The sequence below is a fragment of the Macaca mulatta genome, chromosome 13 (genome assembly GCF_049350105.2).
Source record: "Macaca mulatta isolate MMU2019108-1 chromosome 13, T2T-MMU8v2.0, whole genome shotgun sequence".
Taxonomy (NCBI): Eukaryota; Metazoa; Chordata; class Mammalia; order Primates; family Cercopithecidae; genus Macaca; species Macaca mulatta.
Genome location: NC_133418.1, coordinates 43,941,583 through 43,967,157, shown reverse-complemented (window position 1 = coordinate 43,967,157; position 25,575 = coordinate 43,941,583). Strand labels below are relative to the sequence as shown.

The 25,575-nt window shown below is 38.4% G+C and overlaps 1 protein-coding gene across 4 annotated transcripts in view; it reads left to right on the top strand.

Annotated features, from left to right (window-relative positions):
* Nucleotides 1–24,252, top strand: part of CTNNA2 (catenin alpha 2) — a 1,167,663-nt gene extending 1,143,411 nt beyond the window's left edge. For all 4 annotated transcript variants that reach the window (XM_015112724.3, NM_001266343.1, XM_077958576.1 and 1 more), the window contains 1 exon segment: nt 23,055–24,252. In XM_015112724.3, coding sequence (XP_014968210.1) covers nt 23,055–23,342 — 288 coding nt within the window. In that variant the 3' untranslated portion in view covers nt 23,343–24,252.
* The last annotated feature ends 1,323 nt before the right edge of the window (nt 24,253–25,575 follow it).

Genomic DNA, 25,575 nt, shown 5'->3' with positions numbered 1-25,575 from the left:
TTACATGGTGAGAGAATGAGTAACTACATTTTAAAAAATAAAAAAACTAAAGTGATACTTAAAATAATAGTTTTAATAATGTTAAGAATATAAGGCTAAGGATTCCCTGGAGATTCAAATTGTTTCTGTGTTTGTTCATATATATTATGATGATGAGTAACTCTGCAATGCTGAAATTAGTGCTGGGTGAGCCCTAAAAACCAAGTTGTAGGTAGAAGCTGAAGAAGTTGCATGGCTTAGCATTCATTTTTTAAAAGAAAATTGGAGAACTGTAACAGGCAGTGACTTCAGATATAACAGAAATCATGCTTTCTTTCAAAGATATACCTGTAGTATAATTGAATAACTTTTCCTGGCATTTTTTAATGTATCAGGTAAAGGAATAATGAGGCAACCTTTACATCGCGTAATAAATATGGAGGTGATTTAACTTTGTCAAAGGCTAGATTCACAGAGACTCTAAGATAGCAATTGTGCCATGAGGAAACTTTCATCTTAAGCATGATTTTTAGTGGGTGTAAGATACTGTATCATACCCTCTACAACCCTTTAATGTTTATCTTTGTTCCTTGGTTAAAAGTTGTCATCTTATTGGAAGTTAAAGATAGTCCCTTTTTTTTTTTTTCAAGGAAATTTTCCAATTTCATGAACTTGAGGCTTTCTTTCAAATAAACCACTAATTTTTTTTTAATTTTTATTTTTTTAGCAACACTATTATGCATTCCCAGTCTTCTGAGGATTCGATTTCCTTTAATCTGTTGTTTTGAAAGTTTCTTGTATAACCCAACCTCGTTGCAAGGGAAGAGACAATACGTTGTCTATCCACGGAGGCTCTTTGTTGGAGCAAAGAGATGATATTTCCAGTTTTAGATTGAAGGGAATCCTTTGGTGCTTTTGCTGAATTTTCCCTAAAGTACATTCACTCCAGGAGAAACAGACTAGAAGGTTCCAATTAGGCCAAGCCCTGGCAGGCACCTATATGGAGAACTATCCTGGCTTGTTAGGAGAACCACCTTACATCTTTTATTTAAAGGCAGTTGGAACTGTGGTATATTGATAATGCACTATACCTGAGGACAGAGGTCATGCGCTTGAATCCCTGGTAATTGTCTATTAGCTAGCAAGATCTTCCTCCCTAAGCCTCAGTTTCCTATCTGTCGAATGATGTGCCTAAAGTGATGTGCACTTTTTTTTGGGGGGGGGGAGAATTAAGTGATAGTAGCATATAGGAGAGATCTAATTGGTTGGGAGGTTCAATATGTTTTGAATCTTGAAAAAAATAAAGTAGATTAACCAGTAGACAAGTGCTAATCAACTTTTATTGATTATTAAATTGATGCATAAGACCAGCCGACTGATAAATAATTGATGTTCAGGGACAGCCTGCACTGAGCAAACATAAGAGAATCCTTCACAGCACAGACCATCTCCATAATCCCCATTTGCACAGTGAATCCCAGTATAGTTTATATGGTTCTAGCCTTAGTGGCGAACATATGAGTAAAGGGGGCAAGAAGGTACTTATTCATAAAGACCCAGAAATCTAGCTGTGGCAACATGACCACACATACAAAGTCTTGGAGGACAAAGCAGTAAATAAGTAATGATTCGATTCTAGAATAAATGGCAACCAGATTTAAGGTGGCATCACCAAGGACAGGCTCATCAATGAGCTGACAGCTCCTATTGAAAGAATGGTCTACCTTCATATTTTGGTTGACTTTTTTTTTCTTTTTGTGCTGCACTCCAAAGCCAAATTTAAGGGCCCCAAGCATGTTTCCTGTGTTCTATATTTTGGAAACTGTATTTCCTGACCATTCTCTGTAATTGGAAAAAGATAAGATTATAACTAGGCTTACCCCATGAGTACTTCAGGTGGAAGAAGAAAACTTTTAGAAGTACTTTTCTCTTGTTTCACTAGGGCTTATCATGCCCTCATGCTATGCTGGTCATCTGTTGGAATACCTTCTCCTCTGGAGCCAAGACCCTGGGCCTGAGGCACCAAGGAGTTCTAATAAATTAAAATGAAGATCCCAAAAGAACTTCCCAAAGGTACCCAGAGGTGATGTAATAATCTTTTATAGTCACAGACTTCTCTAAAATTTAACAAGTACTTTATTTTCTCACTTGGACCTCAGAATAACTCACAAAAGTATATTGTTATTAACCCCTTTTTACAATTGAAAAAATAGAAACTCAAAGAGATTACAGAGTGTCCAAGCTTTCACAGCCAGTAACTGGGACAGCCAAGACTTAGAGCCAGTTTCTCTAATGTATTACCTTGTTCTTTGTGCAGTGTAAGGATGGTGCTGGTATCTCTGTGCTCTGTAGACTAGTGGTTGAACAAGAAATACAGGGAATAGCATGTTTCAGATGGTATAGATAACAAGTAATATGTATTAGGTTCTTATAAATTATATTATCAGCCTCACATTTCATGGTGTGTGCTGCATGACACATTAAAAGATTATGTTGTAAAAGTTTTTAAATTTTTTGATAAATAAGTGGTATATAATGTTTAGGGATAAGGAGAATTAGAAGTTGTATTTAATCAAGTTTTCTGTGAACATGTAGACAGCTTTTTTGGTTGCTGGCAAGAAAATGAAAAAGTAGAAGATGATGTTCCCTGCTATTTGACTAATTCATATCTCAGGTGAATCATGATTGCAAGATTGGGAGTTTGTACAACTTTTCTCCCCTTATGGCTTAAGGAAGTTTCACCTCATTACTGTTTCGTCACATGACTCACGCTTGTGAACAGTTAAAACACATCATAAGGCATGTTTCCCTCCACATAAATGACATCAATAGCCAGGAATAAAGATTTAGGGCAGGAAAAGCCTATGGGAGATCTGCCTGGTCAAAGAAGACTGTATGTTCTACCCAGATATGAATTTTATGAGCCTTCAAGTAGACCCAAAAAAAGTTAACTTTTCTCTATTTTGATTTTCTCATATATAAAAAGCAGGAATGATGGTATTCAATTTGTACATCTTATAAAGATCAATTTATTAAGGCACAAGCACTATATCTAGCAAGCATATAATTCTGTGCCTCTTAGATGCTGGTGCTATTAATGGAGGAGATGATTTTTAAAGAAATATCAGTATTTTATAAACAGAAAGCAAAAATTAAATGATTTAAATTGTGTCCGTGTTTTTGAGCAAAAACTGATCTTGAAATGCTAACATGCAAGATACAGTAAGAGGAAGAGGATGTAGATTTGTATTGCAATTTGGCTAAAGTTTACTTTCACTTTTGTTTCTCCGAATTCCACTCTCCTGACAATCTCATGAATTTGGAAGAATGAATAGGTGATAAGAATGGATACTGAACTAGGCATTGTGCCCTAGTTTTGTGTCTTTGGACAAGCCTTTCATGTCCTATTTCCCCACCCATAACATTACAATGCTTCAACAACATCTCGGCAAATATTTATGGAGGACCCATATGCCAGGCACTGTTTTAGATGTTTGGGATATAATGGGAGGTGGTGAACAAGAAACATAAAAATATGAGGATATAAGAATGTTAAAATAGAGAAAGTATGGCAAATTGAGGCATAAGGATGGAAATGGAGCTGCAATTTCAAAAGTATGGCTTGGGTAGTTTTCACCAAGATGCCGATATTTGAATAAAGATCAGATGGATGTGAGGGAGCAAGCCTTACAGGTATCTCAGGTGGGGAAGAGTTTTCTAGGCAGAAGAAATAGTAAATGCTAAGGCCTTGCATTGCAAACATGACTGGTCTTTCTGAGCAGTAAACAAGAAACCAGTATTTAGGAGGTGAGTTAATCAGAGCAAAATCACACGTATTGGGCCCCATGTGAAGACCGTTTTGATAAATTTGGATTTAACTCAGTCTGTGATTGAGGAGCCACTCCAGGTTGTTAAGATAAGTGATATTGAGTTCATGTAACAGGATCGTTCTGGCTTCCATTTGAGAATAAACGGGGTAAAGGGTGGAAAGCAAGGAAACTAGTTAGGGGAAGCTTTAGTAACAAGCCAGTGAGAGGTTCTGATGAGTTGGCCAAGTGGATAAGAGTGAAAAAGATGAAAAAAGACCAAGTAATAGATATGTTTTGAAGATGTTGCTGACAGGACATGATGGCAGATTAAATGTTGAGTTGGAGAAAACAGTTGTAGCATAAGATTCTGGGTGTTTAACCAAAGCAGTGGGAAGAACTGTGTTGCCAATAACTGAGATGAAGAGGACTGCAAAAGAATCAGGTTGGGGCAAGGGTGGAGTTAATCATAGAGCTCTCACTGTCTCTGGAAGGTTGGGAACAGTCCACAAGAAAAGGCTTACAGATGCTTAGATCATTCTCTTCATGTCAAGTGGTCATTTTTGTGAAGATAACTGATATTTGAATAAAGATCAGATGGATGTGAGGGAGCAAGTCTTACAGGTATCTCAGGGTAGGAAGAGTTTTTTACTTTTAAAGAACTTTTATGAGGTAGAAGTAAGTTTAGTTGTTGTTCAAGATCTTGTAGTTAGTGATCCATCCAATCAAGGTTTGAACTCAGTATGAGTTGTTAAGGATGCCCTTTGCTATTTTTTTTTGATATGTATCTTCTTGCCTTTTCCTGACTTTTATAGCAAGAACCTGAAGTACAATTTAGATGGAAGATAGATAATAGAATGGTTACAACTCATTATTAAAAGTAATAGAAAACTCCTACCTGCATCTGTGATCGTGTACACGGTAATCATTTGAAAATTATTTGAATGTGTGTTAATGTTAGTGGTGGATTTACAGCTCACAATGGAAAGAGCAGTGACCAAGAAGAAAGAAAATGATTTGGAGGGCATTTATTCTGTGTCTACTCAAAAAATATTTTAAAGTAGACAGAAAAAAAAGCATTCAGTTTTTAAAATCCCATGGATCAACTGCTCAAATTTAAAACTAATTTAATTAAAATTACTGATTTTTAAACTATTGTACTAAAGACCTCTTATGAGCCCTTAAATGATGATAGCATTTCCTCTTAATTTCTGTAATGAAAAAAGAGTTGAAATTTTAGGTTAATGTAGTGAATTATTTTATACAGCTACATGTATGTCTAACATTTCACTTCAATTTTCTGTGCTATAGTTAAGAGCTCATTCTTTATGAATTATGTGAGGAGAAATTATATTAGAGGTAGAAGTGATATTAATATACTACTCTTAATTGGAGCAATGACTGCACAGGTAACATGAGTCAAATCATAGCCCTCTCCTATGCAGTTCTGTATAGAAGGCCCATATTGGATATGGTAAATGGTTTCATCTTGATTGCTAACTCTCACCAATTGCTGGTGTTTGAGCTATGTGTTGAGAAGAATGCTGAGACCATGGCTAGGATCAGTAGGAAAAAAGGACCTGATTGATTGGGCATATCTGCTAAGGATACTGATGAAGAAATGGCAGTACGTGTGTCACACACTAATCATCCTTGTTTTATTGGTTCTAGTAAGGGCTTAGAGCATTGACAAGTATGAGTTGTCTTGAGGATGCCCATAGCTTTTTTTTTTTTTTTTTTTTTTTTTTTTGTATCTTCTTGCCTTTTCCTGACTTTTATAGCCATTAGCCCAGGCACTGTCCTTTTCAGTAACCTTGGATTTGTTCTTTGGAAGGTCTTTTCATATAACCTGACATTTGCTACCTTATTTGGTTAATAAATGTGTGCACAGAAGTACCAAAGGCAGCAAGATGGCTGTGCTTATGTTCTGGGAAGCTAGTTGGATGAGATTTTCAAGTAATCCTAAAGAATATGTAGATTTGAAACTGGGAATTTATTGGTGGACTTAGATGCTGAGATAAGGTCATTCTTAGCTGGAGATGGTGGATGCTGGCTTCAGTGGTTTAAGACCAAATAAAAGATTAAAAATTATGCATTTATAACCCGCTTTGTAGCAAAATACAGTTAAAGATTTAGGAAACAATGCTAGGGAACCCAAGTGTTTGTGTTTCGAAGGAGATAAACCCAGGGCTTTGGGAGATTTGGCCTTCAATGTTTGGTGGGCACTTCCAAACAAGAAGGGGCTCCCTTTTAGGGGTAGTGAGGAATCTCAACTGGGGTCTGACAACAGTGTATTCTCAGAGTCGAATGAAATAAGGTGTCATCCTTTATGATGTAACACCATTTGTTTTTTAATATGAGATATTTATAAATGATATTCTTAACCAAAAAGAGTAGCTAGAATTTGGGGAAGTTTAGATCCTTGAAGTGGTTGTATAAAATATTTTACATGGACTGTTTATTTTGATGATTCCCAAATTAGATATTTAAACATCAGCTTCCCAGGCTAGATTACCTTTCTTCCACGTTCTAGTAGAGCCAACTTGACTCTCTATTATCAGTATTCCTTACCAAGTCCTAAATGTTCTTAGATATTTTAGGTGTCACATCTTTACATACAATTCCTATGTTTTCTTGCACCCAGTCTTGACTACCCCTTTATTCCATCTAAAGTATTCAATAGTGCTAGAAAAGATACATAAGTGTTGGTATTTTCCTATTCCCCTCATGAACTTCTCCATTCCTTATCCCTAAAACTGTAAGATTTAGGCACTGAGACCAAGCCAAGATGGTGGTAGCTTCAGTAAGAAGAGAGTTAAAGAAAGTCTAAAGTGCTGAATGGGGGAAACTTTGAAATGAAAAAAAGTAAGGAGGAAGATGTAGGAAAAGAGAAATAAAAATTTTGTAAGACCATGTTTGGACTCACCTGGTGATTTAAGGAAAGGTGGGTCACAGTAATAATAAAAGCTGAGATTTGTTAAGGGCTTATCATGTGCCAGGCACTCAACTTCAGTGGCATTATCTCATTTAATGTTTTATAAGACTAGAAAGTGCCATTTTCATTTTTACTTTTAAAGAACTTTTATGAGGTAGAGGTAAGTTTAGTAGTTGTTCAAGATCTTGTAGTTAGTGATCCATCCAATCAAGGTTTGAACTCAAACCTTAATTTCAAAGGTTTGTCCTACTTTAAGGTAGGACAGATGAAAGCATGCATGTAAGAATGTATCACTAGAGACAGAGTGCACAGGAGAGGAAGAAAGAGGTGGGGAAGAGGTGATCACACAAAAGGGGCTGGGGTCCCAAGGAGAGGCAGCAAACACTCAATGGGAACAGAATCGCTCTGCTCTCTCCTCATCCTGGACCTCAGTTGCAACAGAGACTTTGACTAGCTATTTCTATATACCTGATGAGGAGAGGATCACAGCCTGCATGGGTGTTTACATCCCCTGAATAATGCCACATTAGGACATAGCTCCTAGGGCTTAGATGAGAAGGGAAGTGAAAAAATGAAGAATCATTCTGGATCTTCAGATTTTGCTCATTTTCCAGGCACAGTACTCCACCAACCTGCACCTAAACCACAGCCTTTGACTCATCTAGTCTAATTTTCTCTCAGTGATTATGCATTGCATGCTGGAGGGTAGGAGCCATTTTGCAAGTTATTAAATGGCCTTCAGTACTTAGCAGCAGATACCACGTTCATACGAGCAGGGTCATTTAGTGGCACTTTGATCTATTTTATGAAAACGTACTTCTCGTGGGTTCTTAGACAATGGTTCCTCTTACATTTGTCTTATGGTCATGATGATACCATCTAGGGAGGGAGGAAGGTGGAAATAGAGGGATCAAAGGTGTTGATGCTCTGCTAGCTGGCTCTCCTATCGGTAAGGCAAAAAGGAGGCTTAGCTCCTTGCAGAATTATTTATAAGGCATAAATGTTGGGTGATCAAGACATGCTGATGCACAGAATCAGGGATGACAAGATGAACAGTTAATGCCTTACATATTCATGTGACATAAGGACTGTCTCTCTGCCTAAGAATATTTCCCATTTATGGGGGGGGTGCCTGAAAGTCTGTTGGCTCTTTGTTGCATAATTCCTCATGAGTTTTTTGTTACATGGAAACCAATAACTTAGAGGAGGTCTCTGGCAGGAGATCCTGAAGGGTTGGGATAAGGGAGGGTGTTGAAAGGAAGCAAGGAGGGGGCGGAGCAAGATGGCCGAATAGGAACAGCTCCAGTCTCCAACTCCCAGCACGAGTGACACAGAAGACCGGTGATTTCTGCATTTTCAACTGAGGTACTGGGTTCATCTCACTGGGGAGTGCTGGACAATTGGAGCTGGTCAGCTGCTGCAGCCCGACCAGCGAGAGCTGAAGCAGGGCGAGGCATTGCCTCACCTGGGAAGCACAAGGGGGAAGGGAATCCCTTTTCCTAGCCAGGGGAACTGAGACACACAACACCTGGAAAATCGGGTAACTCCCACCCCAATACTGCACTTTAAGCAAACAGGCACACCAGGAGATCATATCCCACACCTGGCCGGGAGGGTCCCACACCCACGGAGCCTCCCTCATTGCTAGCACAAAAGTCTGTGATCTACCTGCAAGGCAGCAGCGAGGCTGGGGGAGGGGCGCCCGCCATTGCTGAGGCTTAAGTAGGTAAACAAAGCTGCTGGGAAGCTCGAACTGGGTGGAGCTCACAGCAGCTCAAGGAAACCTGCCTGACTCTGTAGACTCCACCTCTGGGGACAGGGCAATAACAAACACAGCCGAAACCTCTGCAGACGCAAGCGACTCTGTCTGACAGCTTTGAAGAGAGCAGTGGATCTCCCAGCACGGAGGTTGAGATCTGAGAAGGGACAGACTCCCTGCTCAAGTGGGTCCCTGACCCCTGAGTAGCCTAACTGGGAGACATCCCCCACTAGGGGCAGTCTGACACCCCACACCTCACAGGGTGGAGTACACCCCTGAGAGGAAGCTTCCAAAGCAAGAATCAGACAGGTACACTCGCTGTTCAGAAATATTCTATCTTCTGCAGCCTCTGCTGCTGATACCCAGGCAAACAAGGTCTGGAGTGGACCTCAAGCAATCTCCAACAGACCTACAGCTGAGGGTCCTGACTGTTAGAAGGAAAACTATCAAACAGGAAGGACACCTACACCAAAACCCCATCAGTACATCACCATCATCAAAGACCAGAGGCAGATAAAACCACAAAGATGGGGAAAAGGCAGGGCAGAAAAGCTGGAAATTCAAAAAATAAGAGCGCATCTCCCCCAGCAAAGAAGCGCAGCTCATCGCCAGCAACGGATCAAAGCTGGACGGAGAATGACTTTGACGTGATGAGAGAAGAAGGCTTCAGTCCATCAAATTTCTCAGAGCTAAAGGAGGAATTACGTACCCAGCGCAAAGAAACTAAAAATCTTGAAAAAAAAGTGGAAGAATTGATGCTAGAGTAATTAATGCAGAGAAGGTCATAAACGAAAGAGATGAAAACCATGACACGAGAAATACGTGACAAATGCACAAGCTTCAGTAACCGACTCGATCAACTGGAAGAAAGAGTATCTGCAATTGAGGATCAAATGAATGAAATGAAGCGAGAAGAGAAACCAAAAGAAAAAAGAAGAAAAAGAAATGAACAAAGCCTGCAAGAAGTATGGGATTATGTAAAAAGACCAAATCTACGTCTGATTGGGGTGCCTGAAAGTGAGGGGGAAAATGGAACCAAGTTGGAAAACACTCTTCAGGATATCATCCAGGAGAACTTCCCCAACCTAGTAGGGCAGGCCAACATTCAAATCCAGGAAATACAGAGAATGCCACAAAGATACTCCTCGAGAAGAGCAACTCCAAGACACATAATTGCCAGATTCACCAAAGTTGAAATGAAGGAAAAAATCTTAAGGGCAGCCAGAGAGAAAGGTCGGGTTACCCACAAAGGGAAGCCCATCAGACTAACAGCAGATCTCTCAGCAGAAACTCTCCAAGCCAGAAGAGAGTGGGGGCCAATATTCAACATTCTTAAAGAAAAGAATTTTAAACCCAGAATTTCATATCCAGCCAAACTAAGTTTCCTAAGTGAAGGAGAAATAAAATCCTTTACAGATAAGCAAATGCTTAGAGATTTTCTCACCACTAGGCCTGCCTTACAAGAGACCCTGAAGGAAGCACTACATGGAAAGGAACAACCGGTACCAGCCATTGCAAAAACATGCCAAAATGTAAAGACCATTGAGGCTAGGAAGAAACTGCATCAACTAACGAGCAAAATAACCAGTTAATATCATAATGGCAGGATCAAGTTCACACATAACAATCTTAACCTTAAATGTAAATGGACTAAATGCTCCAATGAAAAGACACAGACTGGCAAACTGGATAGAGTCAAGACCCATCAGTCTGTTGTATTCAGGAGACCCATCTCACATGCAGAGACATACATAGGCTCAAAATAAAGGGATGGAGGAAGATTTACCAAGCAAATGGAGAACAAAAAAAAGCGGGGGTTGCAATACTAGTCTCTGATAAAACAGACTTTAAACCATCAAAGATCAAAAGAGACAAAGAAGGCCATTACATAATGGTAAAGGGATCAATTCAACAGGAAGAGCTAACTATCCTAAATATATATGTACCCAATACAGGAGCACCCAGATTCATAAAGCAAGTCCTTAGAGACTTACAAAGAGACTTAGACTCCCATACAATAATAATGGGAGACTTCAACACTCCACTGTCAACATTAGACAGATCCACGAGACAGAAAGTTAACAAGGATATCCAGGAATTGAACTCATCTCTGCAGCAAGCAGACCTAATAGACATCTATAGAACTCTCCACCCCAAATCAACAGAATATACATTCTTCTCAGCACCACATCGTACTTACTCCAAAATCGACCACGTAATTGGAAGTAAAGCACTCCTCAGCAAATGTACAAGAACAGAAATTATAACAAACTGTCTCTCAGACCACAGTGCAATCAAACTAGAACTCAGGACTAAGAAACTCAATCAAAACCGCTCAACTACATGGAAACTGAATAACCTGCTCCTGAATGACTACTGGGTACATAACGAAATGAAGGCAGAAATAAAGATGTTCTTTGAAACCAATGAGAACAAAGATACAACATACCAGACTCTCTGGGACACATTTAAAGCAGTGTGTAGAGGGAAATTTATAGCACTAAATGCCCACAAGAGAAAGCAGGAAAGATCTAAAATTGACACTCTAACATCACAATTAAAAGAACTAGAGAAGCAAGAGCAAACACATTCGAAAGCTAGCAGAAGGCAAGAAATAACTAAGATCAGAGCAGAACTGAAGGAGATAGGGACACAAAAAACTCTCCAAAAAATCAATGAATCCAGGAGTTGGTTTTTTGAAAAGATCAACAAAATTGACAGACCGCTAGCAAGACTAATAAAGAAGAAAAGAGAGAAGAATCAAATCGACGCAATTAAAAATGATAAAGGGGATATCACCACCGACCCCACAGAAATACAAACTACCATCAGAATACTATAAACACCTCTACGCAAATAAACTGGAAAATCTAGAAGAAATGGATAATTTCCTGGACACTTACACTCTTCCAAGACTAAACCAGGAAGAAGTTGAATCCCTGAAGAGACCAATAGCAGGCTCTGAAATTGAGGCAATAATTAATAGCCTACCAACCAAAAAAAGTCCAGGACCAGATGGATTCACAGCTGAATTCTACCAGAGGTACAAGGAGGAGTTGGTACCATTCCTTCTGAAACTATTCCAATCAATAGAAAAAGAGGGAATCCTCCCTAACTCATTTTATGAGGCCAACATCATCCTGATACCAAAGCCTGGCAGAGACACAACAAAAAAAGAGAATTTTAGACCAATATCCCTGATGAACATCGATGCAAAAATCCTCAATAAAATACTGGCAAACCAGATTCAGCAACACATCAAAAAGCTTATCCACCATGATCAAGTGGGCTTCATCCCTGGGATGCAAGGCTGGTTCAACATTCACAAATCAATAAACATAATCCAGCATATAAACAGAACCAAAGACAAGAACCACATGATTATCTCAATAGATGCAGAAAAGGCTTTTGACAAAATTCAACAGCCCTTCATGCTAAAAACGCTCAATAAATTCGGTATTGATGGAACGTACCTCAAAATAATAAGAGCTATTTATGACAAACCCACAGCCAATATCATACTGAATGGGCAAAAACTGGAAGCATTCCCTTTGAAAACTGGCACAAGACAGGGATGCCCTCTCTCACCACTCCTATTCAACATAGTGTTGGAAGTTCTGGCTAGGGCAATCAGGCAAGAGAAAGAAATCAAGGGTATTCAGTTAGGAAGAAGAAGAAGTCAAATTGTCCCTCTTTGCAGATGACATGATTGTATATTTAGAAAACCCCATTGTCTCAGCCCAAAATCTCCTTAAGCTGATAAGCAACTTCAGCAAAGTCTCAGGATACAAAATTAATGTGCAAAAATCACAAGCATTCTTATACACCAGTAACAGACAAACAGAGAGCCAAATCAGGAATGAACTTCCATTCACAATTGCTTCAAAGAGAATAAAATACCTAGGAATCCAACTTACAAGGGATGTAAAGGACCTCTTCAAGGAGAACTACAAACCACTGCTCAGTGAAATAAAAGAGGACACAAACAAATGGAAGAACATTCCATGCTCATGGATAGGAAGAAAATGGCCATACTGCCCAAGGTAATTTATAGATTCAATGCCATCCCCATCAAGCTACCAATGAGTTTCTTCACAGAATTGGAAAAAACTGCTTTAAAGTTCATATGGAACCAAAAAAGAGCCCGCATCTCCAAGACAATCCTAAGTCAAAAGAACAAAGCTGGAGGCATCACGCTACCTGACTTCAAACTATACTACAAGGCTACAGTAACCAAAACAGCATGGTACTGGTACCAAAACAGAGATATAGACCAATGGAACAGAACAGAGTCCTCAGAAATAATACCACACATCTACAGCCATCTGATCTTTGACAAACCTGAGAGAAACAAGAAATGGGGAAAGGATTCCCTATTTAATAAATGGTGCTGGGAAAATTGGCTAGCCATAAGTAGAAAGCTGAAACTGGATCCTTTCCTTACTCCTTATACGAAAATTCATTCAAGATGGATTAGAGACTTAAATGTTAGACCTAATACCCTAAAAATCCTAGAGGAAAACCTAGGTAGTACCATTCAGGACATAGGCATGGGCAAAGACTTCATGTCTAAAACACCAAAAGCAACGGCAGCAAAAGCCAAAATTGACAACTGGGATCTAATTAAACTAAAGAGCTTCTGCACAGCAAAAGAAACTACCATCAGAGTGAACAGGCAACCTACAGAATGGGAGAAAATTTTTGCAATCTACTCATCTGACAAAGGGCTAATATCCAGAACCTACAAAGAACTCAAACAAATTTACAAGAAAAAAACAACCCCATCAAAAAGTGGGCAAAGGATATGAACAGACATTTCTCAAAAGAAGACATTCATACAGCCAACAGACACATGAAAAAATGCTCATCATCACTGGCCATCAGAGAAATGCAAATCAAAACCACAATGAGATACCATCTCACACCAGTTAGAATGGCGATCATTAAAAAGTCAGGAAACAACAGGTGCTGGAGAGGATGTGGAGAAATAGGAACACTTTTACACTGTTGGTGGGATTGTAAACTAGTTCAACCATTATGGAAAACAGTATGGCGATTCCTCAAGGATCTAGAACTAGATGTACCATATGACCCAGCCATCCCATTACTGGGTATATACCCAAAGGATTATAAATTATGCTGCTCTAAAGACACATGCACACGTATGTTTATTGCAGCACTATTCACAATAGCAAAGACTTGGAATCAACCCAAATGTCCATCAGTGACAGATTGGATTAAGAAAATGTGGCACATATACACCATGGAATACTATGCAGCCATCAAAAAGGATGAGTTTGTGTCCTTTGTAGGGACATGGATGCAGCTGGAAACCATCATTCTTAGCAAACTATCACAAGAACAGAAAACCAAACACCGCATGTTCTCACTCGTAGGTGGGAACTGAACAATGAGATCACTTGGACTCAGGAAGGGGAACATCACACACCGGGGCCTATCATGGGGAGGGGGGAGGGGGAGGGGTGAGGGATTGCATTGGGAGTTATACCTGATGTAAATGACGAGTTGATGGGTGCAGCACACCAACATGGCACAAGTATACATATGTAACAAACCTGCACGTTATGCACATGTACCCTACAACTTAAAGTATAATAATAATAAATAAATTTAAAAAAAAAAAAAAAGGAAGCAAGGAAAGAAGAAGTATAGGAAAAGAAGGTGGAGACTGGTTAGAGGAACAGGTGTCTCTGTTCCTAACTTTCCAAGGGCCAACCTGTCAGCACTCCCACTTATCTTCAAGATTTCCATGTTAGAAAGAATGCCTTGTTTTGGGTTGAGCAAAAACTGTTCTGCCTTTATTGGTGAGAAAAAAAAAATGGCTCTAAGCCATATTTAGGAAATTTGTTGACTATAATTAAGCTTTCATGGGAGTCCCCAAGGTTTACTTACCTATAATTGAAAAAATGCAAATGAAGACAGTTAATCGGTGGACTGGCCAACTATGAAACACTACTACCTACCTAAATGAATTAAAAATGAAGACACAAATATGTCCAGTTGAGAAAGTTACCAAAGAGCCAATTGGTAAATTTCTCAGCAAGGCTGAGAAATTTTTCTTAGCCTGACTGAGCCTGCAGTGTGCCTTTCTGCTAAGGTCTTTGCCAATTTAATCTTGAGCCATTCCATGAAGATTTCCTAACAACTGGCCTTCAGCACTGGCTGATTCTCTGGCATTACTTAAAGGAAGCCCTGAAGGAAAGGTAACAGACCTCTCGTCCTCTTTTCTGTGTAATTGATCCATTACTTAGAGCTGGAAAATATTTGCTTTACAAATCCTGTTGTCAAATGGGAATACACTTGGAATTAGAAACTCTTCAGGAGTTATCACATAGAATTTCACTTATCAGGGATCAGTATGTGTTGTAATATTAACTCTTTTAATGTGGTTTTATTTGAGACATAGTCTCTTTCTGTCACCCAGGGTGGAGTGCAGTGGCTCCATCTCAGCTCACTGCAACCTCCTCCTCCTGGGTTCAAGTGATTCTCCTGCCTCAGCCTCCCCAGTAGCTGGGATTACAGGCACCTGCCAACACGCCTGGCTAATTTTTGTATTTTTAGTGGAGATGGGGTTTCACCATGTTGACCAAACTGGTCTCGAGCTCCTGGCCTCAAGTGATCCGCCCACCTCAGCCTCCTAAAATGCTGGGATTATAGGCGTGAACCACCATGCCCAGCCTTGAAGTTTTGTTTTTTAATAACAATAAGTACAACATATCTGTGATGCTCACTTTTACCTCTAACACCATCCTTCCTTGTTAAAATATGCAGCCAATTTTTATCACCTGATTTAAAAGCATCCCCTAAATGTTTTACATTTCTGTTAATACTTACATCTTCTCCTTAATTAGCAAATCATAATATGGTATTAGTACAAAAAAGTGCACAATATGTCCCTAAAAATCAGCTGTGGAAACAAAAGTGTAAACGCAACATCCTTTAGATAAAATATTTATTGGCCAGGCACAGTGGCTCACGCCGATAATCCCAGCACTTTGGGAGGTTGAGGTGAGCGGATCATGAGGTCAGGAGTTCAAGACCAGCCTAACCAACATGGTGAAACCCAGTCTCTACTAAAAACACACAAATTAGCCAGGCATGGCGGCACACATCTGTAATCCCAGCTACTCAGGAGGCTGAGGCCGGAGGTAGGCAGAGGTTTCAGTGAGCCGAGATTGCGCCACTGCACTCTAGCCTGGGTGACAGCAAGACAACATCTCAAAATTGTCAGTATCAAACAATATTTGATAGCTAGTAAAGAAAACACTAGAAATCAAACAAGTTAATTCAAATATACAAGTAGCGCTACAATGGATGATGTATCTGTGTCATAAACAGAATCAAGTTTTTTTGGACAACTCTGTTAAAATGTGCCCTCTTGAGAGGTAAATAAGTTTCCTTTCCCACACTACTTAGCGGATTCTGAGGGAGCAAGGTGCCTGATTGATTAATAATGCCTGCCATGGACACTATGGATGACAGTTTGTTTGATGAGAAAGAGTAAGTGGACTCCAACAGAGAATTGAGAGCTTGCTATCAAGGAAATTGTCTTTTTGTGAGCGTATAAACATTCTGAAGTAGCTTAAGTGGGGAAAGATGCGATTAGGCTGCACCTTTTCACCATGTCTTTGTTTACCTGAGTTATTTATTACCCTGGACTTTCTAGAGTTTTTAAAAAAGTGTTATGGATATAGACTCTGGAAAATGTACACAGATATTTCAAGGTATTTCAAATGTGTCACAGTTTCTAAGGACATCAAATATGTCTTCAAAGCCTCGTGGATTTTTAAAACATGAAATGTTCTTCTTGGAGGATAATAGGCTCCAATGCTCTGGGTTTCTAACCTCCAATTCATTAACAGCAAAGCTGACTTGTAGCAAAAATGTTTTTTCCTTGCAAGCAATTTGTGACTCCTTTGAGGGAGATAACAGTTTAAATATAAATAAATGACCAGCTCCAGTGGAAAGATTCCAGTTTTCTTGAGGTGTTTGCTTTGAATTTATTGCCAATTCTCCCATCACAGCTTCCTCCCCTGAAAACCTACTCTAGGTCTGAACATGTTTAGAATAACCCCATCAAAATTGTTCTTGTTCTTATATGTTAAAGCTATGTTATTCCCATTTTAAAATGTTGCAAAAGACTAAAGTTGACTTTACACATATTTTAGCATTATCAAAATCATTAGTGTTATTGGCTCTGACTTACAATAATGAAAATAAAATAGCAAGGCCCAGATGGAACTGGTTCCTTCTTCCAGACATTTCTAAGCCATTTGAAGGAATCAAAGCAAACACCTCAATTCTTTTATTTCAAAATCACCTTCCAAATGGATTTGGCTTATTTTATTCTATTTAGCTTAGCCAGCAGTCCCATGACATTTGCATTATTTTTAATCCAATGACAGATTGCTTTGTACTTTGGATTTTCATGAACTGCCATTTGTTTCATTAATTTTTGTTACTAGATGATCAGCTTTTTTGAAAAAGGACATACAATCTGAAAATTGATCTCTCTCCATGCATATTGTAAATGTATGAATTCAGAACACACATTCAAATCCCAATTCTCTTCTTTAATCGTATGCCCAGCCTCTACAAATTAACATTCTAAGACATTTACTATGTGATATCATCTGCAATGTGTCCCCTACCTGTTTTATAGTATTTTTCACTTTTGACAATACTATTATTTGTTTTTAAAGCAAGCTTTTACTAAATAGCATTTATTTTATTTCCATTTGACCCCAGGAAGTTCACCATTCTGAAGGGTAAAAGACTGCTAATTACTTAACTATTCCCTACATAACCAAGGAAGGTTATTTTCTATGCAAGTAAAATACTTGTTGATGATGTTATATCTTAGATTATTAAAAGGATAGTAATGTTGATTTTAAAGGTCTTAGGCTGAGAAATCTTTCTGTAAATTTATTGAACCTTTTGACCTGGTGTGTGGATTTAATATTTGATTTAGATTGTATTATTTAATCTTTGTAAAAACAATAAGGAATATGAAAGGATGAAATCAAACATATTTTATACACCTACAGTATGCAGACCACCACCATATATGAAACAGTTGGGAAGATCAATATAAGCAAAATGTGATTTTTTTAATATTTACTCCCATAAATACAATTGGCCCTCTGGTAAACCACCTAAGTGTAACACACACACTCAAACTCAGTATGTCCAGAGTTATACTCAGCATTGTAGCACTTTCAACATCCTTCTTATTTCCACAATCTCAGTTAAGAGCATTGATGTATACCAAGTTGGACTAGTTAGGTATTTCAGAATTGTCCTTCCTTATCACTGTTAACCATTCAGTCACCAACACCCTCTTATTAAAGAGTGTTTAGATATGCTCACAACGAAGCTTGTTTTCCCGTCTCCTATCCCTACCTGACTCAAGGTAAATCCCTATTCCTTTTGTTCATTTAGCATCTCGCATCCTACTGAAACACTATATACCGTGTTAAAACCTTTAGTTTGTGTCTGTTTTTCTCATTGTACTGTGAGCTCTTGTATTTCAGTGCTTTTTTCTATTTATGTTTCCATACCCAACACTTAAGCACAGTAGTTGGCAAAAAGTATTCAATAGGCATCTGAAGAAATACTTGGATGAATGTGTAGATGGAAAAATGTAGGGATACACTGGAGGATAAAAAGTCAGTGATAATTCAGCATTTCAAGAGGTGTAGTAGCACTTTCCTTTGAAAGAATGTAGTTGACTTCTGCAGTCGAATTCTGTTTCTGTTGAAACTGAACGCCTGTTGCAACGTAAGTCCTGTGTGAATGAAGTAGCATGCAGCTAAGGACACAGGCTTTCACAAATATTCAGTTGATAACATAAGCTGTACAAGAGTCATTTCAAATACTTACGTTTTTCACCTTTGATGATATAAGGAATTAGGCTGCACAAATATCAATAAATGGAAGAATCACAATTCAGATAAGTCTTTGCTCCAGTCTTTCTGCCCATTCAAAATACAAAATGAGGGGAGTATAGAGAACAGAACTCTATTAGAAGTTGAGTGGTATTAAGAAGAGTAGGAATAGAGGCAGGGGAAAAAAAGACAATGTCCTATAGATAGGCCTATAAAACAGCTCTCCTGCCCCTATTTGCTTTTCATGGACTATAATAGCACAAGATGTGAGGAAACATCTGTTTTCTTTTAAACATAATATTTTGATATTTTAAAAGAATCATAACAATTAGGAGAAGTCTAATTCCTGTGGTTAGGAACAGCAGACACCTATGGGATTGAATAGGGAGAATGAGTGTAGCAGATCTTGGTAGATTTTGAGGGCTGAGGATTCATCTGCTCTGGATGGCTCTGGGAAATAGCATGGAGGAACGGTGAGAGCATGGGCTCTGTGGTTAGATGGCCTAGGTTTATATCTTGGTTTCACCACATGTTAGCAGTGTGATAATGGGCAAACTGTATGCTTCTAAGTCTCAATTGGTCAAAATACTATTACCTGTCTTAGGGCTGGTTGTGAGATTAAATGAAACTCAGGAAACTAGTTCAGAAAACAGCACATGGTCTAATTTGTTAAATGTATGCTCTTGTTTTTATTTAAACTAGCTGAAAATAAGCAGTTTCTCTTAGGTTAGATACAGGAACTTAATGGGATATTCTATAAGAATACAAAAGGTCCTTAACTAGGAAAAGGTAGATATGTCTTATTCAGGTCAGCTTGAGGAAGGGCTGAGAAGTGGTTGAATTTTGATGCCATTTTAAAACTAGCAACACTGGACCAGGTAAAGGATTCGATGACTAATAAGAGTAGCTGAGCCCTGCCTAGTATAAATGTGCTTCAGAGTAATGGGACAAATTAGCAGAGATCAGATTCCAGTCTCTATTTCCATAAGGGTAACTCAAGGCCAGGAAGAACAAGGAAGGGCTGAGCTCTAGGCAGCAACATACCTGAGGCCAGAGGCTACTCAGTGAGGATTTGGGCTATGAGGATGAGACAAAGAATCACAGATTGGGAGAGATGAGGCACTTGTCCAACATAGCCAAGATGTTAAAAGGATGTTGCCCAGTTTAGAGGACAGGCTTCCAGCCTGTTCATTCGTAGAAACAACTTCATTTTGGATAGGTAATAACTAAAAAACAAGACCTGAGAGATTAAGTGATGTTTCGGGGGAATATTGCTCCATGGTGGGGTTCAAATGAGTGAGCTTTGGAGAGAGATTGTACTGGTCCTAATCCCTACTTTGCCAATGACTGAAGGGACAACTTATGTTACTTCCCTAAGCTTCAACTTCCTCACTTTTTAAATGGGGAGTAATAATCATTCCTACTTCAAGAATTTTTGAAAATTAAATCACACAATTAAAAGGACTCAGTCAATGTCAAGCGACTAGTAAGTGCTCACTGAATTTTGATTATTTTGAAAACTTCACTTAAACATATTCACTGTAAGTCACAAAATAGAATGCAATGATGTTAAATAGGTGTTCCTAAACTTTTTATTTAAAAAATCTTGCCATGCAGCCTTATTCTAGTATCTTTTCTTTAGGAAGTGAACTTTTAGCCAACACTTGCCAATTAGAAAGCAGAGGTTTGGTACCATTTTGGAAAGGCATTTTAAATTGGAAAGAATTGTGATTGTGCCGATAATGATCTAAATCTGAAAGTGGGTCTACAGAAAAGGGCAAGATGTAACCTTTGGAAATTCAACTTTTTGTTTGTGGAAATATTTGTTCCAGTTTAGTTGGCTGGATCTCTCACCTCCTCACTTTACCTTGCTACAAATTCAAGATCTGCCTTAGCAGGCGGCTCAAACAAAATTCTTGACTTAATGTTTCAAAGCTTTCTCACTCTCAATGTATTAGGTTTATTTACAGGATTCCTGCATCAGGCTTGAAAAGCAAAGGGGTTCTGAAGAAGAGGCAGGCTCTGGTATTTTTGCTGCAGAATTAAACACCATCTATCTGAAAATGGAATCTGTGGTAAAAATCTCCAAATTTACTTGTAATCCCTTCTCTTCAGAGCAACTCAGTTCTCCCAAGAGACACTCTTTGGGGACCATTTAATAGCAATATATCAGCTTGTTCTACTTCTACTAATTCTGTTGCCCAAAGCAAATCAACCAAACGTCCCTGTCATATTTTACCTTTTATTTACTCATAGCACACGATAGAATTAACTAATTTTATGAATTAACTTTACTCATTTTTGAAACCTGACAGACTTGCAAAGAACTGTGCATTGGCCAAAGGTGTTAGGTATTTAGCTTCTAAAGAAACCATGACTTATCTGCTGCTGATTGTTTCCAACATTTTGTTGTCTCATCTCTGTCTTTCATTATTTATACTTCTACCTGGGGGTAAGATGGGAAAGACGAAAAAGTAAAATTCAGTGAGATAACTGGCTATGATATTAGCAAACTTGTGTATGACAGAAGTCCTGAAATCATTGGATAAAGTAAACCATCAAGACAGTCTTTAGGTTTCATTAATCCAGTAGTTCTCAAACTTTGGCAAGTATCAGAACCCCCTGAATGGCTAGCTAGTTAAAGCAAAGATTGCAAGGTTTTGATTCAGTACGTTTTGGATTGGGCCTGATAAATGTGATTTCTAACAGATTCCCGGGTGATGCTGATGCTCTTGCACCTCAGGGACCAGGCTTTGAGAACCACCCCACTAATTCATGTGTGGCTTCTCTCCTGTTAACATGAATAACCTAGAGTTTGCTTTTCCTTAATTATCTTTAGAAATTTAGGCTGTATAAACTAAACAGTTTGGGGTTAAGCAGTGATTTTGGTATATGTACATTTTGTATGGCATAATAGAAGTGATCAAGTAAGTGGGTCACTCCATCCATTTGGTTGAGTTAATTCACAATGCAATTATATAAAACATCTTCCATTGTTTTCCCCATTGGTCAGACTACAAGCTTTTCTGGTGATGGAAAAATTGAGCTCATTTGACTGACATTTTTTAAAACACAGAACAACATTAATTTAGCTTAAATAAGGGATATGGAACAAAAAGCAGCCAAAGGAACAGTATCACAGTGGTGTTAGATGCAACTTCTGATAACCTCAATACTGCATGGGACATATTTTTGTTAATAAGGAATGACACACAAAGCTAAAGTGAATTATGTCAGCTGGGAGAACCATAAGATCTACAGTCTCTGTTTAAACACTTTCTTAGTCACCTAGCCCCCAGAAGGCTTAATGCAGCTACAGTTCATGAATTACAGGCTATACAACAAATAATCTCTACAACTAGGAACAGCATACTTAGGAACATCTTTGCTTCCTTCAGTTAACTGTAATTGATATATTTTGTTAGTTGATGTTATGAGAAGTTTGATGAAAGATCAGACTATGCTCAAACATCCCTGAGGCTGGAATAATATTTGCAGTTCAGCTGTTAATTCTTCTCTTTCACTAGGTCACATGTAGAATCCTGGCTGAAGGAGAGTCTAGGAGATGCATTGTTGAGCCTCACCAATCCTGAGCTCAGGATATAGAAATAGTGTGTAGATAAATAGGTACTTCCACTGGTTGGGCTATAAAATTGAGATGTAACCCCACCATCTATGCCCAGGCGGTGAACAAAAAGAAGGTTGAAGCAGATATTGAATGATCTAGTATACAGTACTCATCACACTAACTAGTTAAAGACAGAAAAAAGGTAACCCAAAATATTCCTGGCCTGAAAGTCTTGTGATGGTCATGACTTTCAGGTCACAAAAAATTGTGACTTGTCATGGCATTTTTAAAAGCCATCCTATCCAACAGAGTGGCAGTATAGATGAGTAGTCGTGCAGGTTTTAAAGACTAAAACCTGTGCTAGTTACTGGACTTCTGCATGTATCAGCTCTCTCATTCTAAAAGGGCATGACAGGCCTATATCATAGAGTTGTTAACGAGAGCTAAGTGGGAAAATACAAATTTCTTATCATAGTATTTGGCACATAGTAAGTACTCAATATTTCATTAATGAATGGATGGGAGGGTCTCACTGAATGCTATGAGATCCTGACATAATATCAGTATTTATATAGAAGGTATATTCAGGACCTGTTAATAAATAGTTAAATTGATACTCTAAGCTCAATTAACACCTCATAGAAGCAAGAGCACCCATGGACTGTTCTTCTGCTTAAATGACTGTATCCTCACCAACCCTGAGCTCAAGATGTAGAAATAGCCTATAGATAGATAGATACTTCCATTGGTCGGGCCATAAAATTGAGATGTAACCCCTTATAACTTTTTTTCTTTAGTGTCTGCCAAAAGCTTGTCCAACATTTGAGTAATTGTCACCATTGCTAATTACCCTAATGTAATAATATGAGATGTTCCACTTTGGAAAACTTCTGTTACCTTGGAATTCCTAACTGTTAAGATGAGGGCTTTGCCATTAGCTGTATTGAGATTTTAGAAATCTTAACTTGTGATAATTTGCTCCTTTTCAGCAATACTATTTATTTGCACAAGGAAAACTTTAACTGTGAAAGTATATCACCATCTTGTGAATTTGGGGCTTCCGTTGACCCACATGTATCTCATTCTTTTCCCACTGTAGCTGGACAGTGCCACATCGCTTATCCAGGCAGCTAAAAACCTGATGAATGCTGTTGTCCTCACGGTGAAAGCATCCTATGTGGCCTCAACCAAATACCAGAAGGTCTATGGGACAGCAGCTGTCAACTCACCTGTTGTGTCTTGGAAGATGAAGGCTCCAGAGAAGAAGCCCCTTGTGAAGAGAGAAAAGCCTGAAGAATTCCAGACACGAGTTCGACGAGGTTCTCAGAAGAAACACATTTCGCCTGTACAGGCTTTAAGTGAATTCAAAGCAATGGATTCCTTCTAGAACGATAGGTTTTAACAAGAAAGCTTTTTTTCTTTTCTTTCTTTTTCTTTTTAATTCCATTTTTGTATGCATACCTGCTGGCTCGTATGCCTCTGGCATGGGGAAATTAAGGTAACAGTGTCTGTTTGCATGTATGATGAGATGAGATCAATACTACTGATCCATCTATAGCCTGGGAAGGAGACAGGACATTCCTGTACTGAGGTGGCACAGAGCTGTCCTTTGCAACATTCTCATAAAATTGGGCACAGAGTTCGCATTGGCGCAACATTTATGGGAGTGGGAGGGATGGGGAAAATAAACTTAACTCTACAAAAGCAAACTCTAATGCATGCAAGAATCATTAGGTTGGCAGGTATATTCATAAGTGAAAAATTTGGAAGTGTAATGGTAGAACATAAAACTTGTATTGCTTCTGTTTCAGTGCAAAAATGTACTAGCCAATACGCTTAAGTGTGTGGCCCACGAATTGAACAATTTAACCTTGAAGTCTATATCCGTGATATTATGTCGATTTTTAACTGAGGGGAAATTAACTAGTCCAGCCTAAAATGCTTCTTTTAATCTGCATTCTGTTTTCTCTTCTAGTTGTGCCATTACTAGTGATCATGGTTTTTTTTTTTCCCCCCCTTTACTGAAAACAATAAACATCTATTTGAGACAATTAAAATCCTTCTGGGGGCACTGGAAGCACAATACGGTGACCAATCTTGCTTTCTTTGTTTTTTTTTTTTTTTTTAATTTGAACTATGATTTTGCTAGAAATAGAAGGCCCAGTGGTGGAATATTAGAGGGAAAGGAAACTGACAACGTGTGAAAGTTAGAGGCAAATACATAGGTGTAGCTTGGAGTGCTGGTATCTAATATACCATTGTATTCACTAACTCGAAATAAACACATTTAATCTTGACATCTCAAGTATGTTTTCTTTTTTTAAGTATGTACTTAATAAAGATTAGAGTATCTTCCTGAAAATTCATTAAAAATGCATTATGTTTTGGTTTGTTTTTAGATTAGGTATAAAATAGATGATATCCAAATAATTCTGTCATTTTTAGAGTTCACATATTTATTTTGTGGTTTTTCCATTTGTCTTCATTCACTTTCATATTGCATTGAAAATGACAGTCTTTTTAATAGAAAAGCCAATTAATTTCAAAATATTTTATTCATGTTAGACTTTTCCCCTTTAAGCTGGAAAAACAGGACGTCTGTCCCATTATTAAAAAGTGGCGATAATATTTCAGCTATGAACTGAGAAATGGGAAAAAGCCCCCAAATAGTCACCTGAATTCGCCAAACTCCTCTCATTGGAATGATTCCTACAAGTTTTCACATTACTATGTCTCCAAAAGACTTCTGGTAAATACCCATTTTTCTTTTCTTAGCAAAGTGATAACACATTGGGAGTCATGAACACCTAAGCTTACATGCAAGATCCCAAAGGGAAGGAGCTATATATAAGGGAGGTGTGGAAGGAGAAAAAGCTTAATCTAAAATTTTATTAAGAAATGATTCTGCTCAAACCACTGCTTACTACTCCTGAAAAAAGCACCACCAAGGCTGAGAACATTTCAATAGAGGAGCCACCACAGAAGCTGTACACTGATTTTCAACACTAATCATTAGATCACAGATAGCTAGCCTGCTTCATTAATTTGCATAAACCTTCAGAGGGTGCCACTGACACTCACAGATATTTAAGGAAGGCCTTAACTGAGCCAGGTTCTAGGTTGAGCGCACCGCACCACTAGTTAAACATATGGGTGACTTTTCCTCTTAGCACATAACCATGACATAATAAGAAACGAGAATGCCATTTTTGCCCACTGACCTGAAGAACAAAGACAGCGTGTTCTTGGCAGCTTATTTTTGATCTAAGGAATCTGAATTTCTCCAAAACAGCAATAAAAATACCCTTTTGAGAAGTTTTTCCTGACAAGAGCCACTCACTCTGTTTCTCTCCTCCCTAACAGATGCTTTAGAAATGGAAAGATCTCTTTAGCCCCCCTTCTCCACAGGATCTAGGGAAATAGAAATATTAAGAGGTTCAAGACAGGAAAGAAAAGTACATCAACCTAGTGATGATGATCCTATAGAAAGAGTCAACCCAATGCCATTCAGAAGTCCCCACAGGAAAAGTAATTAGCATAATTAACTTTCTGGATTCATACATTATTATTTATTGGGTCAAATATTTTGCAGACCAGCCAAGAAGCTTTTGAGTTTTAAG